The sequence below is a fragment of the Beta vulgaris genome, chromosome 6, assembly GCF_026745355.1.
Source record: "Beta vulgaris subsp. vulgaris cultivar EL10 chromosome 6, EL10.2, whole genome shotgun sequence".
Classification (NCBI taxonomy): Eukaryota; Viridiplantae; Streptophyta; class Magnoliopsida; order Caryophyllales; family Amaranthaceae; genus Beta; species Beta vulgaris.
The window spans coordinates 19,014,164-19,033,398 of NC_079207.1; the positions used below are offsets into that span (position 1 = coordinate 19,014,164).

Below are 19,235 nucleotides of genomic sequence, written 5' to 3' on the forward strand. Positions count from 1 at the left end.
CTAGTACCAAAACCCCATCCTACACACACCATTACACCAACCAACGCTCCCCCACTTATAGTTAAATTTCTTGACCCCTTCCCAAAAATGTCTATACAACTTCCAAGTCTCAACGGAAAGATTTCACTCAAAAACGACTCTACAATACATCATTCCCCGCTTTTTAATTTCCTGTTTACTGATGTTTATTGATCCACAAATATGGAAATTAATCACTCCCCTTCTTCCTCTCTTCACCACAGTCTCTCTCCTAACCCACCACCACCTGAGCCGTCTGATTTCTCCTATAAACCCCAAATCAACGGCCCTAAATTAACCCGCAAGATCAAGAAACGTTACCCTGATGAAGCCTCCTCTGCTTCATCTTCTTCCTCTATTCAAAGAGGAATTCGAATTCCCAATAAACGCAGAAACCCTAGATTTTCCGTGCGCAGAAATGCCACCGATGTTGAAGCTATTGCTTTCCCTCTTGGAATGTCCATTGCTGCCGTCTTGGCTCAGGTTTGTCTCAATTTCTATTCTAAAGTTTCTATTTTTATTACTTTGTATCATGCATTTTTTTTTTGGGTGAATTTGGTATCTTAATCTATGGTTTCTGGGTTGCAATTTCTTTTTTTCTTTTTAATTTAAATTTAATTTTGAATTTAAATTGTTAATTTCGTAAATTCGTAATCAGAAACTGTTGGCTTGTTTGATGGGTTCGGAGAAGAATTCCAATTTTGAACTTCTGTAGTGTAGAAAGTTTGGATTTTTAATGGTGATTTGGGTACTTATAGTTGTTGGCTAGATTTTGTAATTACGCTTTGTTTTATAAGTTTAAATGTATCAATTTTTTTTAAACTAATTATTTCCTTTGGTGGTGGAATTTTTATTTTATTTTTTGGTGTTAAGGGTGGAATATATAGAAATTAATGCATTGTTTCAGTTTGGTGCTGGCATTTGATCTTGTGGATTTAGTATGTGGCTGAATGAGTTATGAATTTTGATGTACAGTTTCTTTAATGTACTCTTTTTCAGTTTGGTGTGTTGAAGTAGCTTATGAATTGTGTTCTTTTGGTAGCTTCTACGAGTATGCAAGTACTACTACCTCCGTATTTTTTTAGTTGCAACATTTGGTTTGTGGCACTATTCATCAACCAACTTTGATGAACTATCTCGCATTATTATATAAGAAAAAACATAGTCAAGTGGGGTCTTGTTAGATTCGTCTCAATGCGACAACTCCAAATATCAATTTTTTATAATTTTTACTTACACCCAATAAGAGATATTAATATTCAAAGAATCGTCTCGGCAAATGTGAAAAAGCAAATGTTGCAACTAAAAAAACATGTATAAGGTAGTGTTTTGGATAGAATACATTCATTTCAAATGCTTAATGTCAAATCCTCACATTCAAATCTAAATCATCTGTTTGGGAAAAACAAGAATTTTAAATTCATCATTTCGTAAAAAATGAAAAAGAACCCCACCTTTTGTCATCTCTCTCCTCCTTCAAGCTCCTCTATTTCACCTAGTTCCTTCCTCCTTCCACTTTCCCCAAAAATCAGTTTTTCTCTCTCTCTCTCTAACAATTGATTATATCTCCCAACAAAAGAAGAATCTTGCCACTTTCAATTTTTCTACCTTTGTAAACAAAAATAAGATTTTTCATCTACTGATTTCCTTCTCCTTTTAATCTGTTTCATCGCCATCTTCACTTCATCAGTAATTTTTAGCTTAAAATCAAAGCTTACTAGAGCTTTAATGGTGATCTAGGACTCGGAGAGAGAAGGGGGAAAGAAGATAGATAGAAGGAATGAGAGATTGACAAGATGAATAGATGCTGTGGGTGGATTTCAAATATGTGGATTTGAGAAGAGATTTCAAATCCTAAAAAATGTGCTTATATTTTTAAAGGCATAAAATTGGAGCAAATACAAATCCAAATACTTAGATTATCCAAACACAATATTTGGACCAATTCCGTCATTTGAAATAAAATGCTACTATCTAAACAGACCATAAATGCATTCTACAATTCTGGAAGTTTTCCTGTGATCTTGAAGATATATGTTTATAAATTGAGTAGTATTTAGTTGGTGTGCGGATTTTCCATTGTTTTGATACGACACATGGGAGGCGAAACAAATCACTTCATTGTTCAAAAGTATTGGAAGTAAATGGAAGATCACTCTTTCCCTCCCTTCACCTCCTTTTTCTCTCCCCTCTTTTATCCCTCCCGTTCCTATGTTCCCTCCCGTTCCTATGTCTCTACAAATGCTCGCCATACCCATTCTAAATTTGGGAGGTGCAGAACTGCCATTGGTTCTAATGTTCTAGACCTGTTGTCATGGTTGATACCATTTTCATGCCCCTGTGTGTAATCTAGTCCTCTTGTAAATTGTTTGACTTATTAGGCATGAAAAGGTTCTTTCATTCATTTTCACATAATACGTCTAATGAAAACTTCAAAGTATATTTTGTTTAGCTAATGCAAGTTCTTCAGTATGTGAACTTTTGCTTTAGCTTTACTTTGATGGTTGTTGGAGACTGTATAAATACCATTTTTGCTATATTGCCAGGAATCTGAGTGATTCTTTTTTCTCACAATGCCATAAAACTTGCTAAATAATCCCAGAAATTACATTCTTGTTTTGTTAGTGATGCCTTTATTCTCAGCTTGTTGGTCTTGTTCTCAAAGTTTTGCTTTCAGCTTTTATTTGTATAAAAATACCTCCAAGCTGTTATGTTGTGTGTTTTGGTTCTATCTCCTGTTTAGAAATGGCAGCTTCAGTGCTCCTGCTTCATTAGTGCTCATCTATGTTACTCAGACTTTTTATTTCACCTCTAGTACCCGTGACTGATCCGCGACACTCGGACGTGGAGAGGACACTCCATTTTGGCCAAAATCATGAAAAAGTTTTACAAAATAGCCGAGTACTCTGTCGGACATGAGAACGAGAGTCTGAGTAACATAGGTGCTCATTGATATGTAATTTTTCACTATATCAAACATTGGCTCCAGCTGCCAAATATAACCGACCGTGTACATTGATGACTTCTTTTTATTAATTGCAGTATTGCTATCTTCATTACACTTGATGTTATGCTACATATTATATTTATATGTAATGGTATCCATATTGTTATTGGAATTGGGATGATGATTTCAATGGGTTCAAGCAACTTAGAAGGCAGTTCTTTTGTCTCACATATTACAATATATAAATCATGTAATGAGGACTGATGCTCCCTCTTTCTCTTACTTTTGCTTTGTTCTATGGTTTATTGACTAGACTCTCTTTTGAAGTTCTTTTGATTGTTTCTTTTATCACATCCGATTAGTTCTTTCCATCTTTTGTCTCTTATACTGCATTACATAATTGATACAATAGAGTTAAGTAAAACTCGATTAGGTCCTCATATATTGGCCATACATCTGACTCTGTTTTCCTATTATTTTTTCTAAGGTTAAATCCTTTTATACAAATAGCTAAATGGCTTGAATTGTATGTACAACCCCATTTTCCCCAAAAAAAGTCCTAGTAAGATTGGTTGTTCTTATAAGAATGTATTGGATCTAATTGGTGTTGATCTGAGACCTCTTATCATTTAGTTTATTGCTGTCTAGACTCTAGTAATTAGATGTTTTTCATCTTTTGAATTTATCAGTTATCATCTACTTTTTGTGTAATGAAACCCATAATGATGATTAAAAGGAAAAAAGGTTGTGCTCAGGTATGAAGTTATCTAACACAGAAGCTATATATGTAAGAAGTTCTCGAAGGAATCTGAGTGTTCGTGATAGAAGATATAACTGGGAAAATAATTTGTCTTTGTTATATTTATGATTCCCCTGTTCGTTGGGCACTCTCTATCTATGTATTGTGAAGAATAATGCAACCCACTCTTATTCATTTAGTATTATTCCTTGGTTTTGGGTAATAGTAAATGGAAGAACATTGTAGAATGGAGGGAGTATAAATTTGCTTCATAGTTTAAAATAGTGTAATATTAATACCAATGGAGAGTGCTTGAAATATGCTTTAAAATAAGATCTATCTATCATATATCTATACAACATTTAAATATAAAAAATTTTCGATGAACAATAATGTCATTTTATTCTTCATTTAAATCCGTGTGTTGCAGCATATGAAAATGAATAATACTTCCTCGTTTCTTTTTTAAACACTATATTTCCTTAATGTGGAAGTTTACTATTAAACGCAACATGTTCGTTTTATGTAACTTTAGCCTCTCACTTATCCACTTTTGTATATGGTGCTTCTGAGTACGTACCACTTGCCTCACGCATGTCTCGATATTTTCTATTGCTTGAATATATGTGCCTTAGCCAGGTATAGTGATCTTTTAAGAATTGAGGAAGTATGTACTATATAACATGTGAAGGAAGTATATGAATTGTGAATCATAGTAGGATTGGAAGTACTACCTCCGTACTTTTTTAGTTGCACCATTTGGTTTTGTGGCACTATTCATCAACCAACTTAGTTAAGCTATCTCACATTATTATATAAGAAAAAATATAGTCAAGTGGGGTCGTGTTAGATTCGTCTCAATGCGAGGATTCCAAATATCAAATTTTTATAATTTTTACTTACACTCAATAAGAGATATTAACGTTCAAAGAATTGTCTCGGCAAATGTGAAAAAACAAATGGTGCCACTAAAAAAATACAGAGGTAGTATTAGTTATTATAAACCATATATGTATGGTTCATTTTATAGCAATGGCTTATATAAGAATTCTAAATGAAAACATCAGATTTGTCCAACCTTTTCAGATATAATTGTTTTAGTTATAGTACAATCTTTTAGATATTTACATCTCTGGATTTATATGTATTACATTTTTTTGGTGACTTAATAAATAAATGTCTGTCATTAGTTTTTATTTTATTTTATTCTTGTATTATATTGCATTGCCAGTTTTCATTTCTATTGATCTAGCTGTTACTTTCAGATTCTGGAGAAGAAGGATTTATCAACTGAAAATGCTCCCATTGATCATCTGGCGATGGTAAATTTTAAATCCTACATTCTACTGAATCTAATTATAGTTTGCGTCTGTATTTTACAAATTGTTGTTGGTCTTCTTTTAACTGTGTCATTTTTGGATTATGTTGTGAATGTTTGTTCATTGCCAATTACCTTCTTGTACAGTCTGATATAGGCACTGGATTAAAAGCTGTCTATGGACCAAGGCCTTGTTTTTGTAGTTCACTCATTTGTATATTTATCTATGCTTCGAGTTTCGATTCTTCATTTCACCTCAATTACTTGGTTGGATATTTGATATATGACGTGGATATGGACACTTGACGCTTTGTCATTGACCTAGAACAGGAAATGTTTTTATGAAATGGTTGAGACTGACACTTAGTTGCGTACTCACGTCAGTCACTAGTGGCTCAATCTGAGTTTACCAACTCTTTATATCTGTTGAGCATACGCGTTGTTGTTTTATCTTATATCTCTTGTTTTTCCCGCTCCCATACATTCTACATATATTGAAGTTACTAAATGAGGATTGTAAATTAATGGCGACTTCTGTGTCTCCCTTTCTTTGATTTGCAGATATGCACTTCAGCTGTGAGGGAATCTTTGACCAATGTAAGCCATTCCTCAGTCTGGTGTTGAAATCCTATGATTTGGAGTTATCTTTTTGTCATGCTCAAATTATGGATATTTCTTTTGCTCTTTGATTTGTGGCAACCAGGTATTTGGCAACAAGTTTGATGCGTTTACAAGGAACTTTGAAAAATCATTTGGGAGTACCCTAAGCACTCTCAAATTGATAAATAGATCATCTATAGACTTTAAAGAAGATCAAGCAAGGCATAATAATGGTGGTAATTGTAATTCTGATGCAACTCAGGCCTTCTGTATAGACAGAGGAGATTGTTCTGCAAGATTCTGTGATATCGCTGATGGTTGTACAGAATCAATAAATCAGACTTCGGAGACTCAGGAGAAATTGAAAAGGGTTGAGGAGGTAGAAGATATTCAGTGTCAGTTAGAAAATAATACTAGAAGCCGCGAGCTTGCCGTTCAAGGCTATGTAAGCTCTCAAATTGTTGTTCCAAACATGCGGAATTGCTTAAGTAACTCGGTTCTCAGTACAATTGAGAAATCAATTGTTGAACAGACGCGTGCAAATGACCTAAAAAGCGTCGAGATAGGTCTAATCATGAAAAAGTTGCAGCTGAAAGAAACTCAGCTGGCTCTTGATTCTGATTTAAATTTCTTGGAGAGATGTAAATTATCTCTAGGAATTTCAAGAACGTCATTCAAAGCTGAGAAGTTCAAGACTCAGTTGGAAGAGACGAGACATAGTGAGCTCCTTAAAATATGTGCAGACTTTCTTGTTGCTGATTTGCTTATAATGCTGGGATGCCTTGGTTATGGAGTTTATGCCTTTTCATATGACAATCTACGTCAACTTACTAGGTCATGCTCTGCTTCAGAGGTAAGAAGAATCTCTTCAACATCTGGCAGACCTAGTTTTCCAAATATTTTGTTGAGGATTACTGAATTCTTTTAGCTTCAATGTTACAAGTTTATGCAGACCGTAGACTTCTTTGCAGTAGCCTATATAATATATTTTTAGTCTATTACTCTGTATTTTTTTAGCTTCAATATGATGAACCTCTTTATCTAATGTTTAGGGGGCAAATTAGTAATTGATACTGGAAGTGGGTGGGGTTGCCTTGAAAAGGTTGAGAACTTGAGATCGATAGTGTAGTAAAGTCTTTTATATTTCTCACTGTGGAATGATGCTGTCTGTGTCGAAATTATCTCCAGATAGTTGCTTCACTTTCCAATTTGAAAGAGCTGCATTTCAAGTGATTGAAACCATGTTTTGTTAGTTTTGCTGCCGAGACCAATGGATTACTAGGAAGATACTATATCTCTCCCTTTGTCCCAAATTTAGTGTCCAGCATTGACTTCCCCGAATCATAGCTAGAAAAGATTCATCTTATTGATATCAAATTAGGAAGTATATGCTTTAATCTTAATTTTTTTAGCAAGTTAGGTCAAAATCAAGATTTTTTTTTACGTTAAAAGTCGAAATAGATGGAGTATGACTTTTTCTGTTTAGTGGTGATTTTGTTTGTTTATCGATTCCTAAAACTGTCTCCTTATTTACTGTCTTAGGTGTCCAAGTCGTGGTGGATACCGAAGCCAATGTCATCATTTAATTCTGGTATCCAGACCCTAAATTGCCAGGTTCAAGTCTATAGCAGGATGCTATTTGGTTTGCTGATGATTTTAGCAATTGCATATGTGCTTATGCAACGCTCTGAAATTTCGAGACAGGCCATGCCGATTACCTTTTTGATACTGCTTTTAGGAGTTGGCTGTGGTTTTGCTGGAAAGCTTTGTGTAGACACATTAGGAGGTGATGGATATCAGTGGCTCATATACTGGGAAGTTATTTGCATATTACACTTCTTTGTGAATGTTTTCACACCATTCATCTTTCCTATCCTTAATGGGGCGGTTAGGGTATCTCAAGGGAAGGATTACCGACCCATATTTCCCTTTTGGATAAGGCGCTGGTTGTTCTATGTCATCCTCATTTTGACTCCACTTTGCTGTGGTCTTTTGCCTTTTGCGAGCCCAAGAACGTGGTGGGACGAGCACTTCTCAAAATTGATCAGAAATCATTTGTTAACTGTCTATGATGAAACTCATGATGATGTTGGAAGTGGTTTCCATGAATGAGAAGGATGCTTTGTTTGCGACCTTGGAAGAGTTCACAGATCACAGTCAAGTCATATTGTAAAGTTTAGGTTCTCTCTACTCATTTTGAGTTTTTTCCTGCTGTAGTAGAATGTATGATGCTAGCTTATGTTTTGTTCTGCTGCATGTGTATCTATATAAGTATTTATAAGGCAAGCTGTCTTTTGTGTATTCTATCTAATTGTGTCGGTAACGTATTATCGCAGTGGTTATGCTAATGATTTTGCCTGTGTATGTAGTTTGTTGAATTAGCATGATTGAATCAAATGTTGTCAATTCAATCTTGCGTTAGTATGACAATAGCAAATTACTTTATCACCCTGAAAGATTGATGCACTTTATGCTTTTGGTTAAAAATGATGTTCGAAACAATTTTTAAAATGTGCGCATGACAGCTGTTTTGTAATCTAAGCGTTGACATCAAGTGTACAAATGGCGAAGAAGTATTTCACGTGTTTCCTTTTTTGGGTTTTGATATTCGGTGCCTTACAATTTCTTACTATCATTTTTAATGACACTTCTATACTATATTTGTATACTCGTACATCTTTCCATTTCTTTTCCCACCTTCCCTTCTTCCACCACCACTATGAAATTGAAAAAAAACTAATATGAATCCGGTGTACACAAATTAGTGTACACCCGATCCATATCACGTGACTTTATGATATAGTGTATGTTAAAATGATATAGTGTATATTAAAATGATATAGTGTATGTTAAAGTGATATAATGTATGTTAAAGTAATATAGTGTATGTTATAATGATATAGTGTATGTTAAAGTGATATAGTGTGTGTTAAAGTGATATAGTGTGTGTTAAAGTGATATAGTGTGTTTTACAATGATATAGTGTATGTTAAAATAGTGTATGTTAAAGTGATATGGTGTATGTTAAAGTGATATAGTGTATGTTAAAATGATATAGTGTATGTTAAAGTGATATAAAGGGTCACGTGCCTGGGCCTGGTCCACACTATTTTTAGTGTGAACCGGGTCCACGCAAGTTGGATTGATGAAATTGCACCACTAGATTCACCATCATTAGAGGTGGGAAGCGGGTCATACGTGTCGGTCATAACAAAGTGAGTCATAATCGGGTCAACTTTGAGTTTGGATTACGTTTGGATCGAGTACGTGTCCGTCTTGGGTCCATGAGATTTCAGGTCGGGTTAAATCGGATTTTCAATCTCGTCAATAAATAAAACACATAAGACTAATAAGAGTAAGTTAAATAATTAATGGACAATGGTTAAACCATATATAGTTTTTGATGACAATTTTTTCCTTAAATTTGTTTAAAAAGTAACTAATTTGACAACTTTTCGGGTCGGGTTGGGATCATCAGGTCGGGTCATATTCGAGTCAAGTAGATTCAGGCCGTGCGGGTCATATTCATGTCTATTTTACTTTCGGGTTGAGTTATTTCGTGTTTCAGTCCTATACCAGGTCATTATTTTCGGGTGGAAAATGGGTCTCGGGTCGGGTATTCAGGTTCGGTCACCAAGTACAGATCTATTTTGCCGGCTATAACCATCACCCACATAACTTTTCCCCACTCTTTCTATCATTAATTTCATGTTTTACATTCGCTACTATTGGAGTTATGGCTATGCAAAGACCAGTGTCGGGACGGAATTTGGACCGAACCAAAGACTTCGGCCTGGTACTCGATCCACAAAAAGTCGTGATTCCGTTTTACAGTCCGGTCCGAACCCGAAATTTTTTGTTCAGAAGCGGTGACCGAAATTTCTTTTTTTTTTTAGTAAAATTATTTTTAAATATAAAAAAAAGTTTAAAAAATATAGAAAGATTAAAAGTTAAAACCTACTCTTTATTGTCTTTAAGATTATTGTCATTAGGATTATTAAAATTTGATATATCTAATTTATAAATATGTTTAAATTTAAAAAAAGAGATTTTATTAATACGAATTTGGGTCTAACAGGTCCAAAATGGGACTGGTTGGAAAATTTCGATCCAGATCAGTCCAACAAAATTTTAGATTCGGGTCCATTGGTCAAACCAGTTCTCGTCTGGTCCTGGACCGGCGCACACCCGTAATTGTAATTATGATCTAGTTTTAAGCACATCAATGGGGCGATTGTACCATAGACACTTGATGCGAATTTACAGATTTGCAATTCTACACACAAATTTTCTTATTCATGCAAATTTTCTAAACCTTTTCAATTTACATATTTATAGATGTGTCATCGGAGAAGTTGATGTCGCTGGGATCACAATAGCTGGATGTGAAGCTCTCTTCAATGGTAGCCGATGGGGAAAGTGATGAGAGAGAGTGAGTGTTATTTCCCTATAGGAACACTACAAGAGGGGGGGGGGTGAATTGTAGGTGTAGAAATAAACGTAACTTTTTGCGGAAATTAAAACTTTAAACGAATAAACAAGCTAGAGGAACACAAGGGATTTTTACGAGGAAAAACTTCTTGGGCCCAACAAGAAAAACAACCTCGACCACTAGGGATTTTAAACTCAACACTTTCACTAATTAGGCCAAACAACTTTGTTACAACCTAATTCTAACTCGAGCCACACCTTGAGTTCCTAAACTCAAGTTCCTGAGCCACTGTTCCCTTAACAGCAGTTCCTCTCAACTTCACTCGAAGTTTTTCACACATACAAGCTTCACTCAAAGCCTCTGTCTTACAGAACTTCACTCAAAGTTCCCTTACCCCAAAAACCAAAATACAATTGATCGAAATAAGCTTAGTGGAATTAGAGTAAGAAGGCAAAGAACAAATGGCTATTATGAGAGAATGAAGGCACTGACACTTAATTAGTTAAACTTACTTAATTACTTAGTCAGACACACTTTGGAACTTATCTAGACTTCTATATTTATAGTGTTAATCATGAAGAACGTGGGATTAAAACTAGAGTACATGTTTAGTCCATTAACCCATGATGTTCCTTCCCCTAAGGAACACGTTTTCACATCATGTCCCATGATCCCATGAACTATAAATGAACGTGTATATTTTTCAGCCATTACTCCTAAGTAATAGGAGTTCCTTGAGCTTTATCCGAAAATCAGTTTTTATAAAAATTCTTTTTATCTTTAAAACTGAATTTTTAATCTTTAAGAAAATAATATCTTTTAAACAAAATCTTTCTAACAACCGGATATTTATTTTCTTAATTTTCCGAAAAATAAAATCTTTTTCTTAAACAGATTTTCTTTTTTAAAACTGATTTTATCATTTGAAATTAGATATAACTAATTTCCTATAATTTAGGCATGACTTACTCAAATATCTTTTTAACCGTTATAATGTTGCACGCCTAAGTCTAGTTCCTTTTATTAACTAAGTTCCTTTAACATATTCGTTTAGTGCCACTTAGTTTGTTCCTTACAAAGGAAAAAACTCTCATTCTCAAATATACTGCCACTGTTCCTTACCAATCTTTCTTTGTTCCTTTACATTGGAACTAGAAAATAAAACGCATAGCTTCTATTCTTCTTGATCCAATGCTTGCTCCAGTATCAACATAGAAACTTCTTTACTTAGCCTTTGAAATCCTCTCTTGACTTCTTCCTTGACTTCGTATTCTCCCAGTTCCTTTTATTGATACCTTAAACACCATACACTTAAATAACTCATTAGTTCACTACTTAGTTTGTTCCTTTTTTTCTTTGTCATTATCAAAACTAGGGTTCAACAGTGAGAGTGCGAGAGATTGTGTGAGAGATGAAAGGAGGAGGAAGAGGTGATAAAGACAGGGAATGTGAAAGGGTATAGGAATGAGTATAAAATACATGGAGGAGGGCCAATGTATGTACTTTGGTGTATTTAAGGAGCTTTTTTTTATAGGTAGGAAAAAAGAAGGTTAGGAGACCCTCTGCACGATGGGAGCTCCAACCTTATCATTTACAAGGATAGTATGAAGAGCAGAATGAGTACAATCTTCTATAATGTAATGATTATCTACTAGATGACCAACATTAGCAATTCAATCAACAACTTTGTTTGCCTCCCGATTGATATGACGAATGTCCGAAGAAGCAAGTTAGAGTAAGAGTGTGCGAATATCCCGAATGATGGGAGTGATCTGGAATGAGAGGACCCTTTACTCTTGACTGAGTTGATGATCATGAGATTATTACCTTCGATTTAATGTGTTGAATATTATTTTGAAGCGCTAGAATTATCCTTTGATGAAGAGCCATAGCCTCAGCTATGAAGACCGAAGAAGAACCAAGTTTAGAAGCCTTGAGGAGGTCACCGGACAGATCCCTAATATTGATACCTGTAGCTGCGAAGTTACCACGAACAGAGCCATCGAAGTTGAGTTTGAAGAAATGGTGGAGAGGCGGCTCCCATGCGACGATGGAAGAGGTGTAAGTAGGATTGGAGGTGGAATGATCGAGAAGATAGTTAGAAAACGGGGAACCCGAGGAGAAACAATCGTCAACTGTATTCCTTAGGCCCCATTCTTCGTGAAGAAACTTGGACTTATGAATGAATCTATGAATGTTGAGAGTCATATTATTGAAGATAACATCATTTGTTTCTTTACATGTACTCCAAGAAGGAATACATATTTAGTGTTGAGATTTTTAAATTTTCTTAGTTTAGAAAGAGTGGTTAATAGAGGATCTGAATCAAGTGAATGGTGATCCAGTCCTCTAGTTCTTGTAAATCCCAAAGTGGAGTAAGGCAATGACAAGAACCGAAAAGATGGTCTACTCATCTATAAAATTGCAATTACTAAACGAAATGTTATGCCTTTTAGCTAGTATTTGTCTAACTCCTAGGCTATTGTGACATATTTGCCAGAAAAAGATTTGGAGTCTAGGTGGTATATCCAATTTCTAAATCCAGCAATATTGTCATTTCTCTTGGATGGATGGGATCATATGGGATATCCAATTTGTTGATTTGACAGAGAACTCTCCTGTGAAGTGGGTCCTCAGATGGGTTCGTTCGGTAGAGGGTGAACCAGAATTGGAATGCCTTTGATGGTGTTAATAATATCATCTGATAGAAAAGGTTTTAGCTTTGATAAACCCCATGATGTATTTCGAAGAATGAATTCACTTAGAAGAGTAGAGGCGTCTACTTGATTGCGGGACAAAGAGAGCATCTGTAAAAGGTTATTCTCGAAACACCAGTTGTGCAACCAAAAAGGGATTTGGTTGCCATCGCCAATTTTTCATCGAATACCTTACATGAGAATAGATCTTTGAAGCAATATTCACTAGTGAAAAAACCTTATATGTCACAACACAATAGATTATGTCTTACAAAACTGGATCCATAAATCGTCCACTTTCTGGGAGGCAAAACACGCCAAATTTACTGATCTGGTTCTTTAGAGAACCAGATCAGTTAATAGAAAACTGATTCGGTTTTGTAACAACTAACAAGCCTAAATTTCAAATACTTCTAAAAACAACTTAACGTAAATAAAATCGAAAATTCAAAGGCACTACGCCGCGGTAATTAATAATAATAACCGCAAGGCTAATGCATGGTTCTAATTAAAAATAATAATAAACAATAAGTTCTAAATAATTATCACAGACCAACTAGATAGAAAGTAATTAATTATTACATACCAAATATAAGTTCTAAAGTTAAATAACAACGGAAGTCTTATTAACGTCTATTAATCTAATAGAGATCCAACGCACTCGTTAACCCAACCAAAAGTTAATTAACTTCAGGTACCTGCACATTAAACACTATAGTATCAGCCAAAAGCTGAGCAAGATTTCATACTATAATAAAACAAAACAATTCAATATGCAGGCAAGACATATAGGAGTATCTCGCAAATTAATTCAAAAGCTGTACATATTATATATAATATATTAACTTTCTAACAACGTCAGATCCAATCTTTCTTTGTTTCAGAACCATTCTATAAAACTTTCAAATATAACCTTTCGTAATCTGTGAGTAGGAAGTAATAAAAATTCAACGAGCTAGCTAGGCTAACTAGATAAGGTAAACACCAAAATCCCTAATATGCATACCCCTAACTTGATAATGTACCAAGAAGGAAGACGAATGACAAGAGTATTGACCAATATACTCCCAACTACTAAAATAAATTGTTGCTGAGACACTGTTAACTCAACATACTTCCATACTCGAGGAATATTGCTAACCGGCAACCCCATATTTTCATTAAACTTGGTAACATTGAGGAACTTCCTCCTTTTAATATAAATCTCATAAATAATCTCATAAACTTTTTCAATATAAATATCGAGAAACATATAAATCTCAACGTATGAACTTCATAAAACAATCTAGTTGTTAAAATAAAATTCCAAATAATGTAAAACAATTTCTGAACTCATTTGTACAAGCACAATAAGAAGACTTACATGATAAAGTGAAGTAATAGAGTAATGCTACTCATAAAGGACCCAAACGTATTTTCTTTGACCCGACTTTTCAGCCCGGAGTTCGCAAAGCCAAAATTCAATTCTCTCTCTTTAAAATACCCCCAAAACCAAGATATGATAAAGATGGATGAACATAGTTAATGTTTAATGGTGGTTAATAATAAAAATTGTAGCTTTAATGAGCAAAAGGTTGAAAAAGAAAGAGAAGGAAGGTAGAGTAAAGGGATTGAAAATCTCGTGGGTTTGGTGTTTGGAAATTGGAACTAGGAGCAGTACGACTAGATCTCTACTTTCTTTTTCTTTCTTTCTTTCTTTCTTTTCTTTTTTTTCCCCCTAATTTTCTCTTTTCTTATAATATTAACATAATTCTAGTTAGGTAACTAACCTAGAAAATCTAGGAATTAGCTTTTTGACCCTTTCTAAGGTAAAGTCAAATGGGAAATAAAAATATTTTAATGAAATAATATTTTAAACTTTTTTTATAAACTAAAATAAACTGAAGAATTACTAAACATGTATAAAAATACGGGGTGTTACAATCTATCCCCTTAAAAAGAGTTACTTAAAGTATTACTCAAATAGTCAGAGTTATACTCTTGTTTATGAAAATAGCTCATTAACTCCATAGGTTAGCCAAATACTAACACTTGAAGTAAAAAAACCTCAACTTGCATTTTCCATTTCTCATATATGAATTTAATGAATCAAAATCATAAACTCTTTACTATCACAAGGGTGTAGGAATATTCATACTACAACAAGTAGGGAGTGAACACATCACAACTTTATCAGAAAATTTTCAATATGTTACCATAACAACTTTCAACACTAATCACGTAATTATTACGAATTCTACCCCCCTTAAAAAAGAAGTTACGTCCTTGTAACTAAAAATTTACCTGTGTGAAGAGATGGAGATACTTAAGGTGCATGACACCCTCAGCTTCTCAAGTAGACTCCTCCGAGTTGTGTTTTGACCACAACACCTTCACAATCTTTGTCTCACCTTTGCGATTCTTTCGAACTTTGTGATCTAGATTCTAGAATCTGAATTGGAAACTCCTCATAAGTCATATTATCATATAACTGGAGAGACTCTGGTTATAGTACATGTTAAAGGTCACTAATGTATCGCCACAACTGAGAAACATGGAACACGTTATGCGCATGATCAACGCCTGGCAGCAACGCCAATCTGTAAGCCACCTCTCGTATCCTCTCCAGAATCTCGTACGGGCTAATGAACATAGGGTTCAACTTGCCCTATCTTCCCAAATCTCATCACTCCTTTCATAGGAGAAACTCTAAGTAACAAATTCTCTCCCACCTGAAACTCCTCATGGTGATGATGCTTGTCACCATATCTCTTCTGTCTATCTTGTGCCGCCTTCATTTTTTGTTGGATGAGCTTTACCTGCTCAACAGTCTCCTGAATCATCTCTGGACCAATCACAACAAGCTCTCCCATATCACTCCAACACAAAGGAGTATGACAGCGCCGACCATACAAAGATTCAAATGGTGCCATTTGAATGGTAGAATGATAGCTGTTATTATATGAGAACTCAATCAAATCAAGCTTATCCTCCTAAGAGCCCTAGAACTCTAAGGCACAAGCCCTCAACATATCCTTCAATGTTTAAATAGTGCTCTCTGTCTGACCATTTGTAGCAGCAAGAAAAGTTGTACTCATCTTCATTAGTCCCCAAAGCTTCTTGAAGCTTCTGCCAAAAAGTTAGACAAGAATTTGCAATCCCTATCTGAAACATTATCACTCGGAACACCATGAAGTCTAATCACGTGCTCTCTGTAAGAAGTAGTAATCCTAGCTTCATGCTTCCAAGTATCTTCATAGGAACAAAATGAGCAGACTTGGTAAGATGATCCACAATAACCCAAATCATATTATTCCCCTTTGGTGTCCTTGGAAGTCCACAAATGGAATCCATTGAGATCGAGTCTCATTTTCAAGCAGTAACCTCTAAAGTCTGAATCATCCCTTGAGGCCTCTTATGCTCACTCTTTACCTTCTGACAAGTCAAGCATCTCAAGACATACTTAGCATCATCCGTCTTCATATGCAGCCACCAAAAAGTCAGCTTGAGATCCTTGTGCATCTTTTTTCCTCCAGGATGAATTGAATATTGTGCTGAATGAGCTTCTTCTAAGATCTTTTCCTTCAACTCAAGAACATTAGGAACATACCATTTCCCCTTAAATCTCACGCTACCATCCTCAGGCACTATAAAATTGACAGACTCATTAGCTTGCTTGTCCTTTAAGAACTGATCATGTACTTGTGCTTTTTTGATCTCATCATACAAAATGGACTGAATCATAAGAGAATTAAGTTGAGTTCCCAACTTCACTATCTCCACATCAAGATTTTGAAACTCCTTTCGAAACGATTCCTCGAACGCATAGTCTGCAAAGAGTGAGAGGATTTCCTGCTAAGTGGATCTGCAACAACATTAGCCTCACCCTCATGGTACTGAATCTCCATATAATAATCTTTGATCAGCATAACCATCTCCTCTGCCTCATTTTCATCTCTCTCATAATGAAGACATATTCAGACTCTTCTGGTTCGAAAATATCTTGAATGATGTGCCAAGCAGATAATGACGCCAGATCTTAAGTGCAAAACAAATGCTGCCAACTCTAGATCATGCGTCGGATACTTCAACTCATGGTTCTTCAGTTGCCTACAAGTGTAAGCAACAATTTTTTTATCCTGCATAAGCACACAACTAAGACCATTCTTCGAAGCATCCGTGAATACTTCATACTCAAGGTTTTCATCAGGTAAAGTCAACACATGAGCTGTGGTGAGACACTCCTTCAAAATCTGAAATGCCTTTTCACAACATCATCCCAACGATACCTAGTATCCTTCCTCATCAATGCAGTCAACATCCGAGCTATTTTCGAGAAGGCCTTCACAAACCTCCTATAATAACCCGCCAAGCCAAGGAAACTGTGAATCTCAGTCACACTCTTTGGAGTAGGTCATTCTGAAACAACTTGGATCTTTGATGGGTCAATAGAGTCACCCTCTCTAGAAATGATATGACCAAGAAAAGCAACTTTCTTCAGACAGAATTCACCCTTGGAGACCTTAGCATACAAATTATTCTCCCTCCAGACTCGCAAAATAGTGTGAAGATGCTCTTCATGCTCACTAGCATCCTTTGAATAAATCAGTATATCGTCTATGAACACCACCACAAACTTATCAAGTCCATGAACACTGTTGGAGCATTAGTCAACCCAAAGGGCATAACGGTAAACTCATATTGCCCTTATCGAGTTCTGAAAGCCGTCTTAGGAATATCATTCTCTGTGATACGAAGTTGATGGTATCCAAATCAATCTTCGAGAAAACTCCAGTAGCTCCCACCAACTGATCGAACATATCATCTATTCTTGGCAAGGGGTACTTGTTTTTTACTGCAACATTGTTGAGCTCTCTGTAATCAATACATAGACGAAGACTCCCATCCTTCTTTTTCACAATAAAACAGGAGCACCTCATGGAGATACACTAGGCCGAATATAGCCCTTATCAAGCAACTATTCTAACCGAGCCTTAAGTTCTTTCATTTCAGCAGGCGCCATTCTGAAACGAGGCTTAGAAATATAGGCCCCGTTCCAGGCATCAAGTCAACAATGAACTCAACATCACGTCTCGGAGGCATGCCGGGAATATCATCAGGAAAAACATCTACAAACTCATTGGCAATATGAACATCTTCAACTCGTGGCTCTTTCTTACTAGTGTCGTGAAAACGGCACAAGTACATAGGACAAACCTTCCTCAAATAAGATTTTAGAGTCAAAGCAGAAATGATTTTCAAAGAAGACCCTCTATAAAACTCATGGACTCTACTAGGACCTAGGGCTGTTTACCAGTTCAGGACCGGTGTACCGTATTTTTGGGATTCTTCGGATCGGGGATCGGGCCGGAAAAATCAGGTCCGGTCAGGACTTGTTGGACTTGATTTTCGAATTATTTTTGTGGGCTTTTAAGTATTCTATTTGGACCCTTTTTCGCGACTATTGGAGCTGTTGGGCCTTTTTGGACCTGTTTTGGAGATATGTTATATGTTACATACATACAAGTAATGCAACTAATCTTATGAATTCATCAAAGTACAAGTTTCAAACATAAAAACATAAAACCAAATACAAGTCTTTTGATATGCCATGTTTATATGGCATTCTTGACACTTTTTCACTACTTACTAATGGGATTTGACACAAGTTTTGTAATGATATTGATCTTTTTCTCTACTATGTTGTAATTTGCTCTTTTTAATCATTTGAGCTCATTTGTGTTGGAGAAAGTTCAAGTTAGAAAGTTAGCATGTCGAAGAAACTCTTTGAAGAGTTATGATAGTGAAGCAAGGAAGTAAGATGTGTGCTTCTTGAGTATTTTTGGTATGAGCAAGTCATTTTCAAGAAGAAAGAAGGAAGATGTACGGGCAGGCTCCGCGGTCGCGGAGCTAATGACCGCGGGCGCGACAGAATTCGGAGCAAAACAAAGGAAAATTGTCGTGAGCTCCTCCGCGACTTCACCGCGGTCGCGGACCCCCTCCGCGGTCGCGGTGCTTTCCTCCGCGGTCGCGGAGCCCTGTAACGAGGAATTCGGCTTTTCGTCTTCCCCTATTTTTCTGATAAAAAGAACACTTCGTCTTGTGGGTTTTACATCGTTTTTCATCTGGTTTTGAGAAGAATTCAAATAAAAATTGTAATCCTTTATATTATGGAGAGCTAATCTTCCATCTTGGTGTATCAATTGAATCAACCATTTTAATCAACTTGTGAGTTCAATTCTTCTTTTAAATTGCTTGAATGTTGATGATTCTTCATGTTCTTCATGTTTGATTGTTTTTGTGCTTAAGTTAACTTGATCAATTAACTTTTTGCTTTTTACAATCTCTACTATCTAGATAATTGTCTGCTTTGAGATTATCTAGGGTTTGTAGTTTATGCCCAATTATCGCACGCTCGTGGATGATTGAGTATAAGAAGAATCATCATATAATTTCGCATTCGACCGCTTGTGTGAACGCTAGATTACCCTATTGAAATCTCCCTA

General features: G+C 35.7%; 1 protein-coding gene across 1 annotated transcript; it reads left to right on the forward strand.

Moving 5' to 3' along the window:
- Positions 1-48: 48 nt before the first annotated feature.
- On the forward strand, positions 49-7,986 carry LOC104896094 (protein CPR-5). Its single transcript, XM_010682795.4, has 5 exons — positions 49-501; positions 4,970-5,026; positions 5,584-5,619; positions 5,726-6,475; positions 7,165-7,986. The coding sequence occupies exons 1-5, from the start codon at positions 202-204 to the stop codon at positions 7,732-7,734; spliced, it is 1,713 nt and encodes a 570-aa protein (XP_010681097.2). The 5' UTR covers positions 49-201; the 3' UTR covers positions 7,735-7,986.
- Positions 7,987-19,235: the final 11,249 nt, after the last annotated feature.

What these genes read in the sequence shown, in the direction of transcription:
- LOC104896094 (XM_010682795.4), top strand. Translation starts at nt 202, where the DNA reads ATGGAAATTAATCACTCCCCTTCTTCCTCTCTTCACCACAGTCTCTCT. An exon ending in CCATTGATCATCTGGCGATG is followed by an intron (nt 5,027 to 5,583) that starts GTAAATTTTAAA and finishes TTTGATTTGCAG; the next exon opens with ATATGCACTTCAGCTGTGAG. An exon ending in TGAGGGAATCTTTGACCAAT is followed by an intron (nt 5,620 to 5,725) that starts GTAAGCCATTCC and finishes TGTGGCAACCAG; the next exon opens with GTATTTGGCAACAAGTTTGA.